Genomic DNA, 27504 nt, shown 5'->3' on the forward strand with positions numbered 1-27504 from the left:
GTTTTGCACACTGTACTGAGCACCCGCTGATTGCAGGGCAGGGTGTTGATCCTGCTGTGTGCTGCAGGCTGTACTGAGACTTCCTGGTGGCTGAGCACCTTACTAAGCCTTCTTGTGTATTGGGGTGTGGGGAATTAATCAGGAAAGGCTTCTCGGAGGAGGTGGCTTTGAAGATGAGATCTTATCAAATCAGTGAGGGATTAATAAACTCTTATAGGCAGGAAATGTCATGATTAATTGTTGTATTGTACTTTAGTATAGTGCTCTGCACACAGTAAGTGCTCAATAAATATGATGGAATGAATTAATAATGATATCTGTTAGGTGCTTACTATGTGCCAAGCAGCGTGGCTTAGTGGAAAGAGCCCGGGCTTTGGAGTCATAGGTCGTGGGTTCAAATGCCGACTCCGCCACTTGTCAGCTGTGTGACTTTGTGCAAGTCACTTAACTTCTCTGGGCCTCAGTCCCCTCATCTGTCAAATGGGGATGAAGACTGTGAGCCCCCCATGGGACAACCTGATCACCTTGTAAACTCCCCAGCGCTTAGAACAGTGCTTTGCACATAGTAGGCACTTAATAAATGCCATCGTTACTAAGTACTGTACTATGCGAAGGGATAGATACAAGATAATCAGGTTGGACACAGTCCATGACCCGCAGTCTAATAAGGAGGAGGAACAGCTGTTGGATCTTCATTTTTTGAGGAAACTGAGGCACAGAGAAGTTAGGTGACTTCCTTAAGGTCAAATAGCAGGCAGGTGACGGACCTGGGATTAGAACCCATGTTCTCCAACTTCTAGGCCCGGGCTGTTTCCACTAAAGCTAGAGCAAAGGGCCAGAAGTGGGAGAGTCAAGAGCGAGGTTCAGCTGAAACATTGGTTTGGGAGGAACCAAAAAAGTAGGCTGAGGAGTGGTGGGTTAAGAAGGTCGATTGCAGCTTGGGAAGAGGAGCCCTGGAGTCGATTGTGAGGGGTTTTTTCTTGATGCGGAGGGAAATGGGAAGCTAGGGGCAGGTTTTGTGAAGAGGGGAGATGTAAGAAAAGGGATGTGTCAAAAAGGTAATCCATGCAGCAGCATAGAATATAGATTGCAGTGGGGAGAGACTGGATACAATAATCTGGTTGTGAGCCTGTTGTTGGGTAGGGACCGTCTCTATATGTTGCCGATTTGTACGTCCCAAGAGCTTAGTACAGTGCTCTACACACAGTAAGCGCTCAATAAATACGATTGAATGATTGAATGAATACAAGAGGAGCTTCTACCAAGGCAGAAATAGTGTGGGTGAAGAGGAATGGGCAAAATCTTATCTAGGAAGGACCCGCAAGTCTTCAATTTAGGTGTGGAAGTTTGGAAGACAGTGAAAAGCACTTACCACCGCAGCTACTTAGTGCTTATGTACCTACCTGGTGTACATATCTTATACACTCTATTTCTTCCCCTCACTTTAATGTATTGAAGTGTCTATCTCACCCTGCTAGACAGTAAGTTCTCTGAGGGCAAGGATAGAGTCTTCTGAGTCTTGTAATTCCTTAATTCATTAATTATGGCATTTGTTAAGTGATTACTATGTGTCTAGCACTATTCTAAGCAAGTCAGGTTGGACACAGTCCTTGTTCCTCACAGGGCTTACAGTCTCAGTAAGAGGAAGAACAGGTATTGAATGCCCATTATACAGCTGAGGAAACAGGCACAGAGAAATTGTGACTTGCCCAAGGTCACAATTGCCAGCTGTGTGACTTTGGGCAAGTCACTTCACTTCTGTGGGCCTCAGTTGCCTCATCTGTAAAATGGGGATTAAGACTGTGAGCCCCCAGTGGGACAACCTGATCACCTTGGAACCTTCCCAGCGCTTAGAACAGTGCTTTGCACATAGTAAGTGCTTAATAAATACCATTATTATTATTATTATTATTATTAAATGATGGAGCCGGGATTAGAAACCAGGACCTTTGACTCTTGAGCCTGAGCTGTTACCCCTAGGCCACGCTGCTTCCCAAGAGCAATGAGTACTCTTAGAACAGCGCTCTGCACATAGTAAGCACCCAGTAAATGTTACTGATGATAACAGTGATGATGAGAAGGGTGAAAGTGAAAACCAGGACTGTAGGTTGTTATTTGCTGGGTAAGTCTGATCAGAATGGAGTGAGGAGTTGGAGAAAAGATGTCTGGGAGCTGAGATAGGAAGAGCTTGGGGAACCTCCAGAGCCTGGGAGACCATTCATTGATTCATTCATTCAGTCGTATTTATTATATATTATATTATCTTATTATATTATATTTATTATTATCAGAAGCAGCGTGGCTGAGTGGAAAGAGCACGGGCTTTGGAGTCAGAGGTCATGGGTTCAAATCCCAGCTCCGCCACTTGTCAGCTGTGTGAGTTTGGGCAAGTCACTTCACTTCTCTGTGCCTCAGTTACCTCAACTGTAAAATGGGGATTAAGACTGTGAGCCCCCTGTGAGATAACCTGATCACCTTGTAACCTCCCCAGTGCTTAGAACAGTGCTTTGCACATAGTAAGCACTTAATAAATGCCATTATTATTATTATTATTATTAAGCACTTACAGTGTGCGGAGCACTGTACTTAGCACTCAACTACAGGAAGTGGTCCCAGGATTCCAAGCAGTAGATGAGTCAGGACTGAGCCCAGGGTGTTGCAGTGGGGAAAATAATAGTAATAATAATAATGGCATTTGTTAAGCACTTACTATGTGCAAAGCACTGTTCTAAGCGCTGAGGAGGATACAAGGTGATCAGGTTGTCCCACGTGAGGCTCACAGTCTTAATCCCCATTTTACAGATGAGGTAACTGAGGCCCAGAGAAGTGAAGTGACTTGCCCAAAGTCACACAGCTGACAAGCGGCAGAGCCGGGATTTGAACCCATGACCTCTGACTCCCAAGCCCGTGCTCTTTCCACTGAGCCATGCTGCTTCAATGGTGGATAGGATTGATTGGCTTCCAAGGATGGGCCCATCCATCACTTGTCTCAGGGTCGGGTTATCCTTTGGAATATTCCCTCCAAGGGGCATTTGGTCTCGGCCCCCTTCCGACTTTTCCCCGGCAACAACCCCCCCAGGTTAAGAAGAAGTTCTACGACACCGAACTGGAGAACTTGGAGCGGCAGCAGAAGCAGCTGGTTGAGAAGATGGAGCAGGACCATGCTCTCTGCCGGCGGGAGGAGTCCAAGCGGATTCGGGCAGAGCAGGAGAAGGAATATGTCCGGTTTCAGGAGCAACTCAAGCTGAAGAAGAAGGAGGTGACCAGGGGGAAGAGACTGTGGTGGGAGGGGGTCGGGCCTAGGGGTCTGGATTTTCCTACTCCCCCACTTCCCTTCCCCGACCTACCCTAGCAGCCAACGCTGGCCGCAGTGCTAGGACAAACTCCGAGGATCTGAATTCCTGCCTCTTTTGTGACCTTGTCATCAAGTTTTTGTTGAAGGAGCGTTGCTTCTTCCTCTCAGTCTGTGGGAAAAGAAAAGTCCCTGGTCGGTGACGAACTCGCCACATCATAGAGGAACAAAAGCCGAAAATGACGGCAATGAAAAGGCTTCCGCTTGCCATGGAACCTGAGCCCCGGCCAGCCCCAGGAAGAGTTTCAGTTCTCCCTGTAGCTCTCCCCGAAGCAGTCCACATGCCCACTTCTTTCTCCCTCTGAGAACCATGTCTCTTTCCTTAAAGGGATGTTTAGGACCTGGTACCCTAGGCGGGGCCCTGCCAGGGTCCTGAAGATGCGGCAATCCTAGGTTTCCCTGGCTAAACGTTTTGTCTCCTGCAGGTGAAAAGTGAGGTGGAGAAACTTCCACGCCAGCAGCGTAAAGAGAGTCTGAAGCAGAAGATGGAGGAACATTCCCAGAGGAAGCAGGCTCTGGTATGTCTTAGAGCTAAGCAGAAAGTGGAATCCACGGGGGATGAGATGTTAGTGTCCTTGGCCCCGGGGCAGCGTCCTCCAGTGCTTAGATAAGTGTTCAGCACTTAGAACAGTGCTTTGCACACAGTAAGCGCTTAATAAATGCCATCATCATTATTATTATTATGAGATGGAAGCTGGGGAATGAGCAAAGTGAAGGAGTCCAAGCTAGGTGGAATTCCAATCAGTCAGCACGGCATAATGGATAGAGCACATGCCTGGGAGTCCAGAGGTCATCGGTTTTAATCCCAGTTCCGCCATTTGTCTGCTGTTTGACTTTGGGCAAGTCACTGATCTTCTCTGTGCCTCAATTACCTCATCTGTAAAATGGGATGGGGTGGGGCCAGGACTGTGTCCAACCCAATATGCTTGTAGTCACCCCAGAGCGTAATACAGTGTCTGGCACATAATAAGTGCTTAATAAATACCATTACTTATTAATGGTATGAGAAGCAGCGTGGCTCAGTGGAAAGAGCCACTTTGGAGTCAAAGGTCATGGGTTCAAATCCCAGCTCCACCACTTGTCAGCTGTGTGACTTTGGGCAAGTCACTTCACTCCTCTGGGCCTCAGTTCCCTCATCTGTAAAATGGGGATTAAGACTGTGAGCCCCCCCCCCCCCCCATGGGACAACCTGATCGCCTTATATCTCCCCCAGTGTTTAGAACAGTGCTTTGCCGATAGTAAGCGCTTAATAAATGCCTTCATTATTATTATTATTATTACTAAGCACTTGAGAGAGCACAACAAACAGGATTATTGGACATGTTCAAATGGGGGAGGCCAATATGGCAGGGCAGGACCTGGACTGGGCAGGATGGAAGCTATGGGAGAGGAGTGGATCGTCAGGGACTCAGAACTGTGGCCAGCATGACTCTGCCACTGGTTCTGGCAGGGCTGGGGCTCCATGTCAGCTTGGGCAGCAGAGAGTGAGGAGCTCAAGACGGGGTCTAACCATGGGCCCAGTTGGGCGAGACCTAATATGTGCCTGGGATATGAGGGCTGTTGCCAAGGTATCTCTTGTGCTGCCCACTTACTTGGGCCATTCCTGAAGCCCCTCCAGGGCCTATGGCTGCTGCCCAGCCAGTGGTGGGATAGGGGCCAGGAGCCAGGCTAGAGAAGGAGTAGAGCCCACTGTTGGGTAGGGACCGTCTCTATATGTTGACAACTTGTACTTCCCAAGCGCTTAGTACAGTGCTATGCACACAGTAAGCGCTCAATACGATTGATTGATTGAGTAGTTGGGAGGCTCCATATGCTTCAGGGCGCCTCAGAAGAGCCCGTCCCTGCTGCCCCTGACTCTAAGCCAAGGATAGTCTCATTCATTCATTCGTTCAATCGTATTTATTGAGCGCTTACTATGTGCAGAGCACTGTACTAAGCGCTTGGGAAGTACAAGTTGGCAACATATAGTGACGGTCCCTACCCAACAGCGGGCTCACAGTCTAGAAGAGCGGGCTCACGGTCTAGAAGTCTCAGTGTGGGAGGAAGTGGCTGCTCAATTTCCCTGACCTGAGGTGAAATAGTAATAGTAATAATTGCGGTATTCGTTAAGTGCTTACTATCTACATGTGTTGTTTTGTTGTCTGTCTCCCCGTTCTAATAATAATAACAATGGTATTTGTTAAGTGCTTTCTATGTGCAAAGCACTGTTCTAAGCGCTGGGGAGGTTACAAGGTGATCAAGTTGTCCGACAGGGGCTCACAGTTTTAATCCCCATTTTACAGATGAGGTAACTGAGGCCCAGAGAGGTGAAGTGACTTACCCAAAGTCACAAAACTGACAGTTGGCAGAGCCGGAATTTGAACCCGTGAACTCTGACTCCAAAGCCCGTGCTCTTTCCACTGAGCCATGCTGCTTCTAGATTGTAAGCTCGTTATTGCGTAGGGACCGTCTCTATATGTTGCCGATTTGTACTTCCCAAGCGCCTAGTGCAGTGCTCTGCACACAGTAAGCGCTCAGTAAATACAATTGAATGAATGAATACGGGTCAGGCGCTGTACTAAGCGCTGGGGTGGGTACAAGCAAATCGGGTTGGACACAGTCCCTGGCCCACGTGGGCTCACAGGCTCAATCCCCATTTGAAAGATGAGGGAACTGGGGCCCAGAGAACTGAAGTGACTTGCCCAAGCTCACAGAGCAGACAAGTGGCAGGGCCGGGATTAGAACCCATCACCTTCTGACTCCCAGTGCTGGGGTCTATTCACTACGCCACGCCGCTTCTCTGTGAAGGGAGCAGGGGCGAGCAGGTCTCCCACCCCCCGGCCCAGTGCCTTGGTCCCACCCATCCAGCAGCCAGCCCAATGCTTAGGAGTTTAATCTCTGCTGCTTCTCATCAATCAATCAATTGTATTTATTGAGTGCTTACTGTGTGCAGAGCACTGTACTAAGCGCTTGGGAAGTACAAGTTGGCAACATACAGAAACAGTCCCTACCCAACAGTGGGCTCACAGTCTAGAAGGTGAGGCAGCAGCCTGTTCTGCCATAACCACTCGCCCCCACCATTTGGATCGACAGGGACTACACCAGGCTTGGGCAGGGGGGAGAAGCAGCGTGGCTCAGTGGAAAGAGCCCGGGCTTTGGAGTCGGAGGTCATGGGTTCAAATCCCGGCTCCGCCACTTGTCAACTGGGTGACTTGGGCAAATCACTTCACTTCTCTGGGCCTCAGTTCCCTCATCTGTAAAATGGGGGTTAAGACTGTGAGCCCCCACCGTGGGACAACCTGATCACCTTGTAACTAGACTGTGAGCCCACTGTTGGGTAGGGACCGTCTCTATATGTTGCCAACTTGTACTTCCCAAGCGCTTAGTGCAGTGCTGTGCACACAGTAAGGGCTCAATAAATACGATTGATTGATTGTAACCTCCCCAGCACTTAGAACAGTGCTTTGCATGTAATAAGGGCTTAATAAATGCTATTATTATTATTAGTGGTCAGGGAGTTTCCCTGCCAACTGGATTCTTTCTGGGGCACAGAGTACTACCAGTAAGTAGGCAGGCACAGGTTCTGCAGCATAGCCTAGTGGATAGAGCCCAGGCCTGGGAGTTAAAAGGACGTGGGTTCTAATCCCGGCTCCGCCACTTTTCTGCTGTGTGACCTAGGGCAAGTCACTTCACTTCTCTGGGCCTCACTTTCCTCATCTGTAAAATAATAATAATAATAATAATAATGGCATTTATTAAGCGCTTACTATGTGCAAAGCACTGTTCTAAGCGCTGGGGAGGTTACAAGGTGATCAGGTTGTCCCACATGGGGCTCACAGTCTTCATCCCTATTTTACAGATGAGGGAACTGAGGCACAGAGAAGTGAAGTGACTTGCCCGAAGTCACACAGCTGACAAGCGGCGGAGCCAAGATTTGAACCCATGACCTCTGACTCCAAAGCCCGGGCTCTTTTCCACTGAGCCACGCTGCTTCCCTGTGGGGATTAAAATGGGGATTAAGACTGTGAGCCCCATGTGGGACAGGGCCTGTGTCCAACCTGATTAGCTTGTATCTACCCCAGTGCTTAGTACAGTGCCTGGCTCATAGTAAGTGCTTAGCAAATGTCATTATTATTATATAGCCCATGGCAAGGTGGGTTTTTTTTTTTAATGTGTAAGACCTAGTGATTGTGGTACAGGGCCAGGTGGTTCTCCACCACCATAACCCAGCAGGCACAGTAAGCAGTTTATTTTCCAGGGTTTCTGCTGGGTGGTTCTGTGGTCAGGAACCTCCATTCCTAATGGCAAACCCCCCCATAGGGATTCCCCTACTTGCAGACATGAGCCTGGAGCCCAGGTATCCTGATTCCCAGAACAGTGCTCTTTCCACTGTCCCAAATACAGGATTAGCGAGTGCGTGTCCGTGGTTCTCAGTAGGCAGAGGGTGGTAATCACCGTTTCATCCCTCCACCCTTCTCGCAGGACCGGGAGTTTTTAGCTAAACAGAAGGCAGATCTGGAGTTGGCGATGAAAACCATCACGGCAGAAAACAGGCGGGAGATCTGCGACAAGGAGCGGGAGTGTCTGAACAAGAAGCAGGAGCTCATGAGAGGTAGGATTGGTGGCCAGATTCTCCCATGAAGGCCTGTCCCCTGGGGCTAGGGACCAGTAGGGAAAGTAGCCACCCCCCTGAGTCTGGACATTTGACTGTGTTACATGGGCCTGTGTTTGGCCTAGTGGAACAAGCCCAGGACCAGAAGTCAGTAGACCTGGGTTTTAATCCTGGGGTTGCGTGACTCTAGCCAAGTCACTTCTCTGATCTTCAGTTTCCTCGTCTGTAAAATGGGGATAAAATAACTGTTCTCCCTCCCCTGTAATCAATCAGTGGTATTTATTGAGCGCTTACTATGTGCCGGCACTGTACTAAGTACAGTGCAACAGAATTAGCAGACGCGTTCCCTGCCCATAATGAGTTTACAGTCTAGAGGATGAGCTTACTGTCTCAACTTTAGACTCTGAGCCCCTTGTGGGACAGTGACTGTATCTGATCTGATATTTTGTATCTACTCCAGTGCTTAACACATAGCAAGCACTTAACAACACAGTTATTATTATTGTTGTGGGAGAAAGTGTAGCCCAGTACTATTCTCGCTACTGAAACAACGTGGCCTAGTGGAAAGAGTTTGGGCCTGAGAGTCCGAGGACCTGGGTTCTAATCCAAGCTCTGCCACTTGCTTGCTTTGTGACCATGGGCAAGTCACTTACCTGCTCTGTGCCTCAGTTTCCTCAAATGTAAAATGGGGATCAAATCCTACTTAGACTGTGAGCCCCATGTGGGACAGGGATTGTGTCCACCTGATAAACTTGTGTCTGTCCCAGCACTTAGAACAGTGCTTGACACATAGTAAGTGCTTAATAAATAATGTTTAAAAAAATTGCAGGCCTGGATTTACTAATAATAATAATGTTGGTATTTGTTAAGCTCTTACTATGTGCCAAGCACTAGTCTAAGCACTGGGGAGGATACAAGGTAATCAAAGTTGCCCCACGTGGGGATCACAGTCTTAATCCCTATTTTACAGATGATGAAACTGAGGCATAGAGAAGTTAAGTGACTTGCCCAAAGTCACCCAGCTGACATTTGGCGTAGCCGGGATTAGAACCCATGAACTCCCAAGCCCGGGCTCTGTCCACTGAGCCACGCTGCTTCTCAACTCCACTTTACTCCACTTTAAGCCAGCATGGTGGTTCTGTGCCTGGCTCAGAGAAACTCAGTTTTTGTTGTCTGTATTCCCCAGACCGGGAAGCCTCTCTATGGGAGCTGGAGGAACACCACCTTCAGGAGAAGCATCAGCTTGTCAAACAGCAGCTCAAAGATCAGTACTTCCTCCAGAGACACGAACTGCTCCGAAAGCACGAGAAAGTAAGAGGCTCCCTCAGTCGCCTACCTTGCAGTCGCTGTCGGCCGCTGCCCACCCGTGACCTGGTCGGGCCCCGACCCCCGGCCCCGACTCTGCGGTCTTTTCCATTCAACGTCCAGGGCACCGACATGATGGGGCTTGGGCTAGGGACGGCCTGACACGTGAATCAGCAGGCCCCTGGCACTCGTTAGATCCCTAGGACGGGCAGTGTCATGGAGGTTTCTTCTTTCTGGGCCAGGCCCTGTCCCGGTCCTGGGGGCAGTGGGGGAGTTTCTCTGGGAAACGGTATAGCAGCCCAGTGAGAGCCAGTTAGGTAAATTTGAGGACAAAGGACCCTTTTTTTCCCCACCCCTGGCAGTGCCATCCTGGTAGGCTGGGATCAAAGTTTGTGCCTTACAGGCTCTGTTTGGGGCACCAACTTAAGGGAGTGGGGCAATGGCTTTTTGTGACCCAAAGTTAATGTTTCAGGGTTATCCCCCACCATCAGGATACCTAGTGGAGAGAATCTCCAAAAATAAAGAGCCCCAAGATTGATGTTAAAGTGTGAAAAACCTCTGAAAAGTGACATTTTTCCTCTTTTCCCTGCTTCTTCCTCTTCTCCTGAGTTCTCCCACCATCCTGGGGTGGGAGTTTGGGACTGGGGTTCAGTTGGAAGCATTCATTCAAGAGGAGTCCCCGTGGGTTTCAGCAGGATCTCGGCCTTCCCGGAATTGGGTGCCCACCCCTCAGCGCAGGGAAGCCAGGATTTCTGCATCCCCTAAAGACTCCCGTTAGCGCTCGCTGGCTTCTCAGTGCTTGCTGTTGGCTGAGAAGGGGGAGGGAGGCGGGAGAGGGGACAATGGGAGGTGAATGGGGATGGTGGGGGGGCACAGCTCTCAGTCTTAGCACTTGCCTCCATATTCTTCTACTCCTCTGCAACCCTTGGGCCAAGCAGGTGGAGGAGGCACTGTTTTTTGTTTGTTAGTGTTTTAATGGCATTTTTTACGGTATTTGTTAAGCGCTTACTATGTACCAGACACTGTAATGAGCTCTAGGATAATAATAATAATAATAATGGCATTTGTTAAGCGCTTACTACATGCAAAGCATTCATTCATTCATTCATTCAATCATATTTATTGAGCGCTTACTGTGTGCAGAGCACTGTACTTAGCGCTTGGGAAGTACAAGTCGGCAACATGTAGGGACGGTCCCTACCCAGTTGTCACTCGTACCTCTCTCAGGAAGGTGAACGGGCAGGTAGCCACCTTCCACCTTTACTGCTCTAACTGAACTCATGTATCTGAGTCATTTTTCCTATAACAATAATAATAATGATGATGGTATTTATTAAATGTTCACTATGTGCAAAGCACTGTTCTAAGTGCCGGAGAGGCTACAGAGTGATCAGGTTGTCCTACGGGGGGCTCACAGTCTTAATCCCCATTTTACAGATGAGGTAACTGAGGCCCAGAGAAGTGAAGTGACCTGCCCAAAGTCACACAGCTGACAAGTGGCAGAGCCGGGATTTGAACCCATGACCTCTGACTCCCAATCCCGGGCTGTTTCCACTGAGCCACACTGCTTCTCTAGATAGATGGATAAATAGTTAAAATACAGTCAGGTTGGACAAAGTCTATGTCCCATAGGGGGCTCACAATCTTAATTGCCGTTTTGCAGATGAGGTAACTGCTGCACAGAGGTGTTAAGTGACTTGACCAAAGTCACACAGCAGACAAGTGGCGGAGCTGGGATGAGAACCCAGGTCCTTTGACTATTCTGTTGACAGCAGCCCTAGGGTCTCCCCAACCCAAAGGAACCTCTGAGGGGGGTGGTCCAGGCCGGAGAGCCCGCCTGATCGGGCAGTGTGGCAGCGAGACAGGTGTCTGTCCCCAGCTGAGGGCCCCGCTCTCAGCCTCCTCCGGGGCTCTGCGTGGTCCCGGGGAAGGACACAGAGTCTCTTCCTCCCCAGGAACAGGAGCAGATGCAGCGCTACAACCAGCGCATGGTGGAGAGCCTGAAAGTGCGACAGCAGCAGGAGAAGGCCCGCCTCCCAAAGATCCAGAGGAGCGAGGGGAAGACCCGCATGGCCATGTACAAGAAGAGCCTCCACATCAATGCCAGCGGGAGTGCCTCAGAGCAACGGGAGAAGATTAAACAGGTGCGGCACGTGGTGTGGCCCCACGACCGACCCACACACTGTTGACTACTAAAGGGTTATGGAAGGGCAGAGGTCAGAAAGAGGCTCTGGGCCTTTGGTCCCCGAGAGGTCACTAAGGGACTGAAAACCTCTTAGATATTTGTTTATTTATCTGTTGATTTATTTATATTAATGTCCATCTCCCCCTCTAGACTGTGAGATCGTCGTGGGCAGGAATGTGTCTGTTTTTTGTTACATTGTAGTCTCCAAAGAGCTTAGTGCTTTGCATACAGTAAGGGCTCAATAAATACAATTGAATGAATATGACTACTTGACGGGATAAGCACTTATGGGGAGTCCATCCATTAGTCACGAGCACAGATCAAGCACCTGCTGTGTGCGGAGCATGGTTCTGAGCACTTGGGAGAAGTCCAAGGACGTACAGGGCACGATCTCTTCCCTCAAGGAGCTTGCAGGGTAAGGGGCCGAACCAACCATCCATTGCCCAGCCTGCCTAAGTCCTCGGCCCTGCGTGTTCCAGTTCTCTCAACAGGAGGAGAAGAGACAGAAGGCCGAACGGGTCCAGCAGCAGCAGAAACACGAGGCCCAGATGAGGGACATGCACGTCCAGTGTGAGAGCAACCTGAACGAACTTCAGCAGCTCCAGGTAACGTCATGGCTGGATGCCTGCTCCAGCCTGCCCCAGGCCAGAGAGAGAATGCCATCCTGAAGCTGGCCAGGGCATAGGGGTGAAGTTAGGAGTCTTCCCATTCTCCTCTGGGAGCATTGTTTCAGCTCATTGCTTGGGAGCCGGGGACTGGGGTGAGGCCCAGGTCTACCCAGGGAAGGACTGGATCTGTGGAATCTGGTTACCAGGACGATCTCCATTTCTGCTGTGGGGGAAGTGACGGGGTGGGGGGCTGCTGCGGGAGGGGTGAGGGGGCACGGCAGGTGGTGGATGGGGTGCAGCGAAAGCTTGGGGCAGTGATGGGGCTGAGACTGGAGAGCTTCAGGGACTCTCAAGCAGCTAATCTGTCTGGGTTGGGATTCATTACAGAATGAAAAGTGCCACCTCTTAGTGGAACACGAGACCCAAAAGCTGAAGGCCCTGGATGAAGGCCACAACCAGAACCTGAAGGACTGGCGAGACAAGCTGCGGCCGCGGAAGAAGGTAACGGGGTTCGTGGAGGTGCCCGTCGGGATGGGCCCAGCCCGGGACCAGATTTCAGCAGAGTGGTCTGCTGTCCCACGCTTGTTCCTCTGGTTTTGGTTGCTTTTGACTTGTTCCCCGTATCCCGGCATCCCCCTGCCTCCGGTCTCAGAGACTTTGAGTGGATGAGGCTTGCCCTCCAAAAAGGCTCTGTCTTCCTAGAGGTTTCTGCAGGGTATGTCAAGGCAGTTGAAAGTCCTGGATCCATCAAAAACTGTGTGGCCTAGAAAAGCAGTGTTACCTAAGGGGAAGGGCACTGAATTGAGAGTCAAGAGACCCGGGTTCTAATCTCTCTTCCACCACTTGTCTGCTTAAATGACCTTGGGCAAGTAACTCGATTTCTTGGTGCCTCAGTTGTTTCATTTGTAAAATGGGGGTGAAGTACCTGTACTCCCTCCCACTAGGACTCTGAGCCCCATGTAGGACAGGAACTGTGTCTAATCTGAGTATCGCGTATCTACCCCAGAGTTTAGGGGAGTGCTTGGCACATACTAAGAATTTAACAAAAAGGATTATTATTGTAGTTATTATTACCATCAATATTACCATCGATAATGTTAATAGTATTAATTAGTATTATTGTTAAAATAGTAATAACAACGATAATAAAAGCTGCAGGGTAGAAACATAGCATGATTAGCGTTGCTCAATTCCAGCTAAAACTTTGAAAGCATTTTAGGGCTTGGACCAAAGTTTTAAGGGCTGCTGGCCCAATCCCCAACATGAGACATTTTGGGCAGGGCTAAGCATCAGGGGGGCTCCCCGCCAGTGGGAAAGACCATGCATTATGGTCCCGTCACTGACCTTTGCATCATTAACACTTTAGTGGTCAAAGAGAGGACAAGGTCAGAAAGAGGCTCTGGGGCCTTTGAACCCCAGATGCCAGTCAGACCGTAAACACCCCATATGTCGGACTGCTTGAAGGGATGAATGAAGCACTTACGTAGCCCTTCTTCCAACCCAGGATCCACCCTTCAGTCAGTCACTAGCCCTTTCCTAGTATTTATAATGTCTAGAGCGCTGTTCTGAGCACTTGGGAGTGTACAAAAGACTTAAAAAGACAACAATCTTTGGGGCCCTTTCTTAAAAATCTCCAAAGAAGGAGAATCTGGAACCTCCCTTAGTAATGAGTTTTCATGCCTCACAGTTAGGTTCAAAGGTCTTCCCAATGATTAAGCCAAACCCCTCCAGCTGCAGGGTGATCCAGTTCCCACTTGCTGTCTTAGCTAGACACGGGGCAACTGGTCTCCAGCTCTCTAACTACTATCTAGAGTCCTTCTTGGAGCTGACACCTGGGGCACCGTCATGCCCAGGAACCATCAAACACTCCTCCTTGCTCCCAGCCGTGGCTCTGGGTTGCCAGGATTCATACCTGTGCTCTCTCCTGCTTAGAATGTGAGCCCCATGTGGGACCTGATTATTTTGTATCTACCCCATTGTGTTAGTTCAGTGCTTGGCATGTAGTAAGTGCTTAACAATTACCATCATTATTATTATTATTATTATTATCTCAGAATCTAGACATTCAGACTGGACTTGCTTTGTTTTAGCGGGACTTGGGGCCCACACCAGCTGCAATAGGCTGTGGCTGGCAAGTCCTGTGGAGACCTCATTGTCCATTTGGAGAAGCAGCGAGGCTCAGTGGAAAGAGCACGGGCTTGGAAGCCGGAGGTCATGGGTTCTAATCCTAGCTCTGCCACTTGTCAGCTGTGTGACTTTGGGCAAGTCACTTCACTTCTCTGTGCCTCAGTTACCTCATCTGTAAAATGGGGATTAAGACTGTGAGCCTCACGTGGGACAACCTGATCACCTTGTATCTCCCCCAGCGCTTAGAACAGTGCTTCGCACGTAGTAAGCGCTTAACAAATGCCATCATGATTATTATTACTTGGGTGGATTGACTGGCTTTGCTGCTCTGTGTGGAATACACACTTGTGGATTAGAATCAGCACCTGAACAATCTTGTTGCCTTCTCAGACTTTGGAGGATGACGTGGGAAGCCCTGACCTCCTCACCAGCAGGGCCACAGCTAATTGATTCCTCAGTTCTCAGCTCACGGCTCTGCTTCCAGGTCCCGGCTGGAGAGGGAGAGGGAGCGGGGTTGAAGTTAGGTTATGGTTGTGGTACCCAAACTCTTAGGCTGCTTAAACCTCTTCGTTTTGGGGATCCCACAGCTGACGTCTCCCTGGTCAGCAGTGATGGAATCAATCGATCAGTATTATTTATTGAGTGCTTAGTGTGTGCGGAGCATTATATTAAGTGCTTGGGAGAGTTCAGCTGAGTTAGTAGATGGCATGCCAACCCTTAAACCCAGCTCTGACCACCAGACGGGTCCATCAGGCTCCTCATTATTCATTCATTCATTTATTGAGCACTTACTGTATGCAAAGCACTGTACTAAGCGCTTGGAAGAGTACAATACAACAACAAATGGACACATTCCCTAACCACAATGAGCTCACAGTCTAGAGGGGGAGCGCAGCCTGGCTTATTGGAAAGAACACTGGCTTGGGAGTCAGAGGTCATGGATTCTAATTCCGGCTCTGCCACTTGTCAGCTGTGTGACTCCGGGCCAGTCACTTCACTTCTCTGTGCCTCAGTTACCTCATCTGTAAATTGGGATGAAAACTGTGAGCCCCATGTGGGACAACCCGATTACCTTGTATCTCCCCCAGTGCTTAGAACAGTGTTTGGCACATAGTAAGCGCTTAACAAATATTATTATTATTATTATTATGGGCTTGTCATCTGACACAATCAGGGCTGGCCTTAGCCACTGTTGCCCAACTGCTGAGTGGAAAGATGGGAAGGGCATCTGGGAAGGAAGGAAAAGTTTGAAGTTCAAATCTTCAGACGCTTGGAGGAGACTGGTGAGAACCAAACCCTGTCACCAATGTGAAATAAAAATGCAATTTCCCTGTCCGTGGGCGTACTTCCCTAGACCATGGTGCTGGGAGGTCAGGAAGAGGACAGATCTTGTAATTCACTCAGTCCGTCTTGATGAGGCTGAGATGATAACAATAGTAATAATAATAATAATGTGCATTATTCATATTAATGTCTGTCTCCCCCTCTAGACTGTAAGCTCATTATGGGCAGGGAACATGTCTGCTAATTCTCTTGTACTCTCCCACGTGCTTAGAATGGTGCTCTGCACACAGTAAGTGCTCAATAAATACCATTGATTGACTAGTGATAACAATAACAATAATAGTAATGCTATTTGTTAAATTCTTTTTGAAATGGTATTTATTAAGTGATTATTATGTGCCAGGCACTGTACTAACCACTGGGGTAATAATAATAATAATAATAATGATGGTATTTGTTAAGCGCTTCCTATATGCCAAGCACTGTTCTAAGCACTGGGGTAGATACAAGGTAATCAGGTTGTCCCAAATGGAACTCACAGTCTTAATCCCCATTCTACAGATGAGTTAACTGATGCACAGAGAAGTGAAGTGATTTGCCCTAGGTCACACAGCAGACAAGTGGCGGAGCCGGGATTAGAACCCATGACCTCTGACTCCCAAGTCCAGGCTCTTGCCACTAAGCCATGCTGCAAGATAAGCAGGATGAACACAGCCTGTCCCAGATAGTGCTCACAGGCTTAATCCCCATTTTACAGACGAGGAAACTGAGGTACAGAGAAGTGATGTGACTTGCCCAAGGTCATACAACGGACAAGTGGCAGAGCTGAGATTAGAACCCAGCGCTTGGTTTGTTTCAAGCACTGTCCCAGAAGCTGGGGTAGATACAGTAATAATAATAATAATAATAATAATAATAATAAAGATGGCATTTATTAAGTGCTTACTATTTGCAAAGCACTGTTCTAAGCGCTGGGGAGGTTACAGGGTGATCAGGTTGTCCCACGGGGAGCTTACAGTCTTAATCCCCATTTTACAGATGAGGTAACTGAGGCCCAGAGAAGTGAAGTGACTTGCCCAAAATCACACAGCTGACAATTGGCGGAGCCGGGATTTGAACCCATGACCCCTGACTCCAAAGCCCGTGCTCTTTCCACTGAGCCACGCTGCAAGATAATGGGTCTCGCAGTCTAAGCCGGGGATCTTCAGCACATGGATCCTAGACATAATATCATCCCATGAAACCAAAGAATTAATAATAATAGTAATAATATTGTTGGTATTTGTTAAGCGCTTACTATATGCCAAGCACTGTTCTAAGCACCGGGGTAGATACAAAGTAATCAGGTTGTCCCACGTGGGGCTCTCGGTCTTCATCCCCATTGTACAGATGAGGGAACTGAGGCCCAGAGAAGTTAAGTGACTTGCCCAAGTTCACACAGCTGACAAGAGGCGGAGCCGGAATTAGAACCCATGACCGCTGACTCCCGAGCCCGGGCTCTTTCCAATAAGCCACGCTGCTTCCCGTAACCTGGGTCACCTGGGACTTTGGAGAAAGGAAATATATGTTTCAATTTACAAAGTGAATCATCTTTACCGTTTAATAAACACCATTTTCTAAGTGACCTTGCCTGCCCCAGTACCTGCTTCAACCACCTCCTGTCAAATAACGTGTGTGTATGTGTTTGGGGGGTGAGGAGGGGTGGAGCCGGGGGTGGTGCCCTCTGTGTCCCCTCTGTGACTCAGGGCCCAGCCAAGTTTTTTGGAGAGATGTTGAGTGACCTTTGCTACTGACCTGCTGGGAGACCTTGGGCTGAACTATCTCAACCCTCTCTGCGCGCTAGTTCCTCCAGCTGTAAAATGTGGAGAATAATCCCCGCTGTCTGCTCCCTCCCAGGATTATGGGAGGTCAAACGATATTAAGGATGAGGAAATCAAAGGAGTTGTGAGAGTTCAACGCGGGATGACTCCGACCACATCCCCTTCCATCCAGCTTATCCTCTGCCTGTGTTCTCTTCCAGGCCCTGGAGGACGACCTGAACCAGAAGAAGCGTGAGCAGGAGATGTTCTTTAAATTGAGTGAAGAGGCAGACGGCCAACCTCCCACCTCCCCCCACAAACCCACCAAGTTCTTGCCATTTAGCTCAACAGAGGCTTCCTAGCCCCCCGCGGAGTGTTTGGGCCTCTCCGGTTCCCTGTGAATGAATATCTCAGGACCTTTGGCTTCTCTGCTGCTTAACTGCGGATTCCTTCTCCCCCATCCTCCCCAAACCACCCCCACTCCAATCCGGGGCTGAACCCCTCCCAACCCTCAAGCGAGGATTTGCACTATTAGAGTTGGGATGAATTGTTACTGTAGGGAGCCTTTACTCCAGCATTAGCACCTTGCAATGGCTTCACTCCAAGGTGTGAAGGATAATCATCAATGTGAGGGATAATCCACAGTCAGACAATCTGTAGAGTGACTCGCACTAGTGACATTCCCAAGCAAATTGTGGACCTGATGACCAGTAGTTTCAGACAGTCGAGGTTGGCCCAGGGGCACGATAGAGAGAGGGCACCTCCTGGGTATGCGGACGGGGGAAAGATCCTCTGGTCCAGGAATGGGACAGGGATACCCATATGAGTTTGCTTTTCCTCCAACATAGCCACGCTGCAGGGAAATTGGAAAAAGCGGCATTCTGGAAACGTGACATTTTCTTCTCTCCCCGGAAAAACAAAGGCACCAGTTGTCTGTCCTCGGAGATCCCGGAGCCAAGGGAAAGTGCTTGGGAGTCATCCCCATCGTGTCCTTAGCATTCCCATTTTTAAGCTGGAACTAACTCCCTAAGAGTGTGGTTAGGGAGTGGCTTGAATGTGCCCACGGTAGGGGGACAGCTGGGGCCACATGGATTTAGGTCCCTGGGGGTCTGGGAGCTGTCACAGGGGCAAGTCTTGAAGGGATTTGGAGGCTGTCAGACACGTGGGCTTGCCCTGGATCAAGGCTTGCCCTGGGGCTCGAGCATTGGTTGTCCTGGGTCCGGTCAGGATGAATGTTGTTTCCCTTCCCCGCCGTGATTTCCTCCCGACATTTCAGCTGATGATCCAGCTGCCCCGCTCATTTTCCATGAGTGTCAGGGCTGCACGAGAAGGCTGCAGAGATAGGAAGTGATCCATGCCACCGATTTAACAGGAAGAGACGCAAGCTGCACAGGGAGGGAGCTGAGGGAAATGGTGCCTCCTTAACTAGCCTGACAACTGCTGGGTCCTGAAAGCTGCAGCCCCTTAGCAGAACAGAAGCAGATTTCCCTCAGCTATTCCCCTTCGTTGTGAACATGCCCTTTATACAGAGCCTTCTTCAAAGGAATTTGCAGAGTGAGAGGCGGAGTGGGTTACTGCCCAACCACACTTCACACCAGTGACTTACTGCCAAACTTTGTTGTCAAACTGCTGCGGCTAATGGCGCGGCCTTTTGTGCATTAATTCAAAAGGGAAGAGGTGACACTGCTTTGTAGATTTTTCAGGGATTAATTCCTGATCGTGAAGTCTGAATACTTCCGTCCTCATTTTGTCCCAGATCCTAGTTCTTCCATCTGCCCAGTAGTGGGGATAGGGGCCTGGCCTATTCCTGAGTTTCATGCTTTCCCCAATGGCCGCCTCTCCCATTCCCTGCGCCGTCCACAGCCAGTTCAGGGACCAAAGTGAGGCCAAAAGGGCAGACAGAAATTAGAACATTTTCCTTCCTTTGGGGAAGGGAGCAGCAGTCCAGCATCCAGTACCATAGTCAGATCTGTCCTCCAATCAATCAATCAATGCAGGTGTGGACAGGCGTGGATCTTGCCCATGACTTGCCTTTGATTGAGCCTGCAGTGCTTCATGCATTGCTCTGGGCCTCAAATAGAGTCTTCCAGAGCCAACCAACTCCAGATTCTTTGGAGTCCAGAGTTTCTCCCCCGGCCCAACTCTCCAATCTGGGATTGAATGTCCCAGCAAAGCAGCAAGATTGGGCCAGAAATCTGATTTCTTTCCAGAGGAATCTCTCCATCACCTCACCTTCCAAATTTGTCAACAGCTTAGTGACAAGAACGTGGTTTAGAGGGATGATTGAGTTTTTGTGGCATTTTGGCATCTCGCAGATGATTCTTCGGGGGTCTGGCATCTGGAAGGATCCCCACTTCTCAGGGAGGGATCTTCTGTCACCCATCCATTTCCACTAGGAACCAGTCTTTCCTTGCCCATCTGGGTTTGGATCTTTGGAGAAAGAGGATTGTTGGCTGCTTATCTGCTAAAGGGCCTTATGGATGATTCATTGATGGTTTGAGTAAAACAGGAAATGGAGATTCTTCATTAAAGGGGAAGGAGAAAGAAGAAGTGTTGAGACTGAATCACTTCCAGGCTTTGACCCAATTAATCTCTCCTTCCACTTGGAAGTTGGACCAAAATTGAGCCCGTTTTGGCGATTCTGACCAAAGCTCTGGGGAACGATCTGTTGTAATATTTTCTCTTTTCCCATGCAAACTGCACCTCTGTTGGAAGCCCCTTGAAAGGTATTGATTAGATTGAAGGTTCAAAGTTACACCCCTTTTAGTGAAAATTCAGACTGACTGTGTGTTGTCCTTGTTTACAATTTTTAGTTTTGAATTTTGGGTGTGTTAGGAAAGGAAAAATTGGGAAATCCTTAATTAATCGCTCGTGCCAAAAGCCTCGATTGTGGAAAAAAAGATCCATTTATCTGGTTTTCTTTCGAAATCCGTAACAGGGTTCTTTTGGCCCCTAGACCCAACTCCCTGGGCCACTTCAGTCCTCAGGCAATAAATGCCTCTAAGAAACAGGCCAGTATTGTGTGTATAAAAAAAAATTCCATTGTAAGAACTGAACTGTTTTTTCTTTTTCCCCCCAATAACCTTTACTAAAATATATGCAGCCAACTTTTATTTTCCCTTTCTGAAGGAAAGCGTAATGATTTTTACGCATTTTTGAAACTTTACTCCAAGTAATTGATCCAGAGCAAAACAATGATGTAAATAAGCTTTAATAAAGTAACAAGGTGAGAGATGGTTTGTGTTTCTGAACTGGATCCCAGATCAAGGTATGACCTCCCTAAGCCTTTCCAGTCAGTTTCTGTAAAGAGATCGTTTAAACTTAAAAAAATAGCCCAAACTATAGTTCTGATACCGGGGCCACTGGTAGATCCTGGGATCCTGAAAAGTACCTGGCTAACGTGGGCGAAACTCTTAGTGGCTCGAAAACAACTGCCTTCTGGTTCATGGTATTAAGAGACAGCTTGACTGGACCGTGGCCCGTTGGGTCTAAGTAGTTACTGTATGTAAAAGGAAAACCAGCCTTCCCGTATACTTCTGAATGTGAGAGAAGCAACGTGGTCTAGTGGAAAGAGCAGGGGCTTGAGAGTAAGAGGACCTGGATTCTAATTCCGGATCCACCAAATGCTTGCTGTGTGACCTCGAGCAAGTCACAACTTCTCTGGGCTTCAATTCTCCCGTTCTCCCTCCTACTTAGACAGTGAGCCCCATGTAGGACGGGGACCGTGTCCAACCTGATTCACTTGTCTCTACTCTAGTGCTTACCAACAGTGTTGGACACATGGTAAGCACTTAACAAATACCATTTAATGAAAAAAGAATGCTGCATCATCATCATCAGTATCTGAGCACCTGTGCGCAAAGTGTTTTATTGGGAACTGGTGGGGGGAAAATGTGTGGAGAATTATATAGGTTCCCTGGGCCCATAAGGGGCACACAGCCTAAGGTAAGTGAGGGAGAGTTGGCGACAAGCATGGGAGGAAATGAAGAAATGATGAAATTATAAAATAACCTGAAAAGATGCGGATATGGTAAGTACGAAAAGAGTGGCCGATGACTGAGGCTAAAGGAGCAGAGATTAGGGTTCCTTGGCATTCAGGCAGAGTCCAGTAGTCACAATAGCTATAGCCACAGCCTGCCCGGTGTTTTGAAAGTTGGAAACACCCCTGGCCACTAACCCTTCACCCTGCCATGCTGCAGCAAGGCAGGATGGTGAGTTAGGACTCCACTCCGATTCTCAGTGGTCGAGTTTTGACTAAAAAAAGAAAGTGTTTCAATTGCTGACATGGTTCATTCGTTCATTCAATCGTATTTATTTCTCCTTGTCGATGACGACGAACAGTTTTCCGTTTTGCTTAACAGGTATCAATCAATCACTGGCACAGAGAAGCAGTGTGGCTCAGTGGAAAGAGCAGGGGCTTGGGAGTCAGAGGTCATGGGTTCAAATCCCAGCTCCGCCACTTGTCAGCTGTGTGACTTTGGGCAAGTCACTTAACTTCTCTGAGCCTCAGTTCCCTCATCTGTAAAATGGGGATTAGGGCTGTGAGCCCCACGTGGGACAACCAGATCACCTTGTATCCTCCCCAGCGCTTAGAACAGTGCTTGGCACATAGTAACCGCTTAACAAATGCCATTATTATTACTATTGAGCACTTAGTGTGTGCAGAGCACTACTGTACAGTACAACAAGCTGGCGAGCACGTTCCCTGCCCACAAGGAGCTTACAGTCCAGAGGGATGAGAAGCAATGTGGTCTAGTGGAAGAGCTCAGAGGACCTGAGTTTTAGTCCCATTTCGGCCATTTGCCTGCTGTATGACTGGGCAAGTCATTTCACTTCTCTGTGCTCCAGTTTCCTCTTTTTTAAAATGGGTTTTCATTATCTGTTCTGTGAGTCCTGTGTGGGACGGGGACTGTGTCTGACCTGATTATCTTGTATCTACCCCAGTGTTTAATACAGTGTTTGACACAGTAAGTACTTAAATACCACAATTGTTATTATTGGTCCGGAGACCTTTTTAATCTACTTCTAATGATTCGTGGCAAAGCGTCAGGAGTAGCTCAACCAATGTGCCTTTGACATTTAAATGGGACCAATTTACAAATGGGACAAGTTGGACTAAATATTGCTAGCACTTTTGGAAGACTGGAATGAAATTCAAGTGATATAGATTCATTTTGAAAAAAGGATCTGGCAGAAACAGACTGACCTTCACCATGAGAAGTACAGTATGGTACCCTTAGAGACAACAGAGAAACCACAAATCCAGGATGGAGTACAAGTATACTTCCCAAGCGCTTAGTACAGTGCTCTGCACACAGTAAGCACTCAATAAATATTATTGAATGAAAGTAGAAGCAGTGTGGTCTATTGGATAGAGCACAGACCTGGGAGACAGAAGGACCTGGGTTCTAATCCCGGCTCTGCCACTCGTCTACTGTGCAATCTTGGGCAAGTCACTAAAATTCTCTGTACCTCAGTTCCCTCATCTGCGAAATGGGAATTCAATGCCTGTTCTCCCTCCTTTCTCCCTCCTCCTTAGAATGTGAGCCCCATGCTGGTCCTAATTATCTTGTATCTACCCCAGCACTTAGTACAGAGATTGTCAGCACTTAACAAATATTATTATTGTTGATATTATTTTTTATTCATTCATTTAAAAATCACCCAGTCCAAATTAAGAACATGAAGGTAAAATAGTCCTCGGGGTCACTGCCACCCCAGGCTAAGAGTAAGTCAGTCAGTCAGTCAACTTACTATATGCAGAACACTATACTAACTGCTTGGAAGAGTACAATATAACAAACTGACACATTCCCCACCCACAATGAGCTTCCAGTCTAGAGGGGAAGACAGACATTAAATAATTATAGATATGTACATAAGTGCTGTGGGGATGGGAGGGGGGATGAATAAAGGGGGCAACTCAGGGTGACCCAGGGGGAGTGGGAGAAGAGGAAAGGAGGATGCACCTTCAATAAGGTTTGGAAGGGGCAGGGAGTAATTGTTGGATATGAGGAGGGAGGGTGTTTCAGGCCAGAGGCAGGATGTGGGTGAGAGGTTGGGGGTGAGATAGACGAGATGGAGGCACAGTGAGAAGGTTGGCATTAAGAGGAGTGAATGCACAGGCTAGTTTGTTGTAGAAGAGTAGCGAGGTGAGGTAGGAGGGGGCAAGGTGATTGCTTTAAAACCGATGGTAAGGAGTTTCTGTTGGATGCCAAGGCGGATGGGCAACCACTGGAGGTTCTTGAGGACTGGGGAAATGTGGCCTTAAGTACCCAGTAAATATTACTGATGGATTGATATTCTCCTTAGCGCTTAGTATCAATCAATCAATCGTATTTATTGAGCGCTTACTGTGTGCAGAGCACTGTACTAAGCGCTTGGGAAGTACAAGTTGGCAACATATAGAGACAGTCCCTACCCAACAGTGGGCTCGCAGTCTAAAAGGGGGAGACAGAGAACAAAACCAAACATACTAACAAAATAAAATAAATAGAATAGATATGTACAAGTAAAATAGAGTAATAAATATGTACAAACATATATACATATATACAGGTGCTGTGGGGAAGGGAAGGAGGTAAGATGGGGGGATGGAGAGAGGGAGAGGAAGGAAGGGGCTCAGTCTGGGAAGGCCTCCTGGAGGAGGTGAGCTCTCAGTAGGGCCTTGAAGGGAGGAAGAGAGCTAGTTTGGCGGATGGGCAGAGGGAGGGCATTCCAGGCCCGGGGGATGACGTGGGCTGGGCATCGACCAATACCACTAATTGATTCAGCTGTGGCAGGGGTTATCAGAGTGGGCTGCAGGTCTTTTTCAGCCCAGTCCATCCATGCCCGTTGCCAGCCAGAGAGAACCCCCAGCCCCACAGAGGGTGGAGCACCCAAAGCTGGAGCAGGCTCTTTTCCTTTCCCTGCCCGAGGTCACCCTCAGACAAATGGCAGGGCCACGATTATGATCCAGCCCCTCTGACCACCAAGCCTTTTTCTTTCCACTAGGCCACACAGCTAGATTGTAAATTCCTCGAGGACAGAGATCGTGTCTACTTTATACATGAGAAGCAGCATGGCCTAATGGATAGAGCCCCTGGGAGTCATGGGCTCTAATCCCAGCTCTGCCACATGTCTGCTGAGTGACTTTGGGCAAGTCCCTTCATTTCTCTATGCCTCAGTTCCCCCATCTGTAAAATGGGGATTAAGAATGTGAACCCCACACGGGTTATGGATTGCGTCCAACCTGATTTGCTTGTAGTCACCCCAGCGCTTAGAACAGTGTACACAGTAAGTGCTTAAAAAATACCATAATAATTATTATTGCATTGTACTCTGCCAAGCGCGTATAACTAATACTATGATTGTTGTTTTTGTATTGCACTCTGCCAAGTCTGCAGTACAGTGCTCTGCGTGGAGTAAGCGTTCAAAAGATTATTATTATTCGTTTCAGATTCATAGCTATACTTTCTTCAAAACGTCCTGTCCTCTGCCATAATCTGCACCCTTTCTAACGGTTCTTCCCTTCTTGTTGTTATGCTCTCTATCCATTGAGCTACTGGTCTGCCTCTTCCTCGTTTATCCTTGGACTTTTCCCAGGATTAGTGTCTTAATAATAATCATAGTAATAATAATAATAATAATAACGGTATTATTTGTTAAGTGCTTACTATGTGCCAAGGACTGTTCCAAGCACTGGGGTAGATACCAGGTAATCATCAATCATCAATCGTATTTATTGAGCGCTTACTGTGTGCAGAGCACTGCACTAAGCGCTTGGGAAGTACAAATTGGCAACATATTGGTAATCAAGTTAGTCACAGTCCCTGTCGCACATTCATTCATTTGTTCAGTTGTATTTATTGAGCGCTTACTTTGTGCAGAGCACTGTACTAAGTACTTGGAAAGTACGATTCAGCAACAGAGAGAGACAATCACGGGGCTCAGTCTCAATCTCCATTTTACAGATGAGGAAACTGAGGCCTAGAGAAGTGAAGTGACTAGGCCAAGGTCACCCAGCAGGCAAGCGGCGGAGCTGGGACCCCCAGGCCGGTCCTCTGTCCACTGGGCCATGCTGCTTCTATTCTCCCAGCATGGCTCAGTGGAAAGAGTCCAGGCTTGGGAGTCAGAGGTCATGGGTTCTAATCCCGGCTCCGCCACTCATCAGCTGTGTGACCTTGGGCAACTCACTTCACTTCTCTGGGTCTCAGTGACCTCATCTGTAAAATGGGGATTAAGACTATAAGCCCCACATGGGACAACCTGATAACCTTGTATCTATCCCAGAGTTTAGAACATTGCTTGGCACGTAGTAAGCACTTAACAAATATTATTATCATGAGTATTATTCTCCAGAGAATCAGTCTTCCTGATGATGTTGCCAAAACATGCTAATCTAAAGCATGTCTTAGTGGAAAGAGCCTGGGCTCTGGTGTCAGAGGCTGCGGGTTCTAACCCCGGTTCTGCCACTTGTCGGCTGTGTGACTTTGGGCAAGTCACTTCACCTCTCTGGGCCTTAGTGACCTCATCTGTAAAATGGGGATTGAGACTGTGAGCCCCACATGGGACAACCTGATAATAATAATGATGGTATTTGTTAAGCGCAGCATGGCTCAGTGGAAAGAGCATGGGCTTTGGAGTCAGAGGTCACGGGTTCAAATCCCCGCTCCGCCTCTTGTCAGCTGTGTGACTTTGGGCAGGTCACTTCACTTCTCTGGGCCTCAGTGACCTCATCTGTAAAATGGGGATTGAGACTGTGAGCCCCACGTGGGACAACCTGATAATAATAATGATGGTATTTGTTAAGCGCAGCGTGGCTCAGTGGAAAGAGCCCGGGCTTTGGAGTCAGAGGTCACGGGTTCAAATCCCCGCTCCGCCTCTTGTCAGCTGTGTGACTTTGGGCAAGTCACTTCACTTCTCTGGGATTCAATTACCTCAACTGTAAAATGGAGATTGAGACTGTGAGCCCCATATGGGACAATCTGATCACCGTGTATCCTCCCCAGCACCTAGAACAGTGCTTTGCACATAGCAAGTGCTTAACAAATACCAAAATTATTATTATTATTATATGCCAAGCACTGTTCTAAGCACTTAGGTAGAGACAAGGTAATCAGATTGTCCCAAGTGGGGCTCACAGTCTTCATCCCCATTTTACAGATGAGGTCACTGAGGCACAGAGAAGTGAAGTGACTTGCCCAAAGTCACACACAGCTGACAAGTGGTGGAGCCGGGATTAGAACCCACGACCTCTGACTCCCAAGCCCATGTTTCCACTGAGCCACGCTGATGACCGTGTATCTATCTCAGAGCTTCGAGCAGTGCTTGGCACGTAGTAAGCGCTTAACAAATACCATCATCACTATTATTATGATGGGGAAGCAGCGTGGCTCAGTGGAAAGAGCACGGGTTTTGGAGTCAGGTCATGGGTTCAAACCCCAACTCTGCCAATTGTCAGGTGTGTGACTTTGGGCAAGTCGCTTCTCTGTGCCTCAGTTCCCTCATCTGTAAAATGGGGATTAAGATTGTGAGCCTCCCGTGGGACAACCTGATCACCTCCCCAGCGCTTAGAACAGTACTTTGCACATAGTAAACGCTTAATAAATGCCTTTATTATTATTATTATTCACTCATTCATTCAATCGTATTTATTGAACGCTTACTGTGTGCAGAACGCTGGACTAAGCGCTTGACTCCGCAGAGAATCAGTCCTCCTGATGAGGTGCCCAAAACACGCTTAACTAAATCGAGTCATTTGGCCTTCCGAAGCCCATTTTGGCTTCCTCGGCTGTAAAATCCGTGTTTTTGGGGCCGTCCGCGGTAGCGGCAGACGACGGCCCGCTGTTGGGGAGAGGGACCGGCTCTATAGGTGGCCCCGAACGCCTAGCACAGTGGTCCGCACACAGGTAAGCGCTCAATAAATACGATTGAATGAAGGACGGGTGGGGGGAGCTGGGGGCTGGGGCCGACACCGGCCCCTTTAAGGGGGAGTTGCCCGGGGGTGGGGGTGGGGGCGGGTCCTGGGGCCTGGGGGCGGCCTCCTCCGGCCGCAGCCTGGGGACTGGGGGAGACGCCTGCTCCGCTCGGACCAGGCCTGGGCCCGGGGACGGACAGGCGGGCAGGCAGACAGACAGACAGACAGACAGAGAGAGAGAGACAGGGGGTGGAGGGGGGCATCGCTGCGGCCGGGCATCCCAAGGGCCTCGCCCCGTTGCGGGGGTGTGTGTGGGGGGGTGTTGTGTTGTGTTGTGTTGTGGTGTTGTGTTGTG

At 48.6% G+C, this 27504-nt stretch overlaps 1 protein-coding gene across 1 annotated transcript in view; it reads left to right on the forward strand.

Annotated features, from left to right (window-relative positions):
• Window positions 1-18424, forward strand: part of STK10 (serine/threonine kinase 10) — an 83501-nt gene extending 65077 nt beyond the window's left edge. Inside the window, 8 exon segments of the mRNA XM_038771689.1 lie at window positions 3080-3259; window positions 3778-3870; window positions 7814-7943; window positions 9130-9254; window positions 11204-11392; window positions 11913-12038; window positions 12429-12542; window positions 17473-18424. Of these exon segments, the coding sequence (XP_038627617.1) occupies window positions 3080-3259; window positions 3778-3870; window positions 7814-7943; window positions 9130-9254; window positions 11204-11392; window positions 11913-12038; window positions 12429-12542; window positions 17473-17613 (1098 nt within the window). The 3' untranslated portion in view covers window positions 17614-18424.
• Window positions 18425-27504: the final 9080 nt, after the last annotated feature.

This window comes from Tachyglossus aculeatus, chromosome X1, assembly GCF_015852505.1.
Source record: "Tachyglossus aculeatus isolate mTacAcu1 chromosome X1, mTacAcu1.pri, whole genome shotgun sequence".
Taxonomy (NCBI): domain Eukaryota; kingdom Metazoa; phylum Chordata; class Mammalia; order Monotremata; family Tachyglossidae; genus Tachyglossus; species Tachyglossus aculeatus.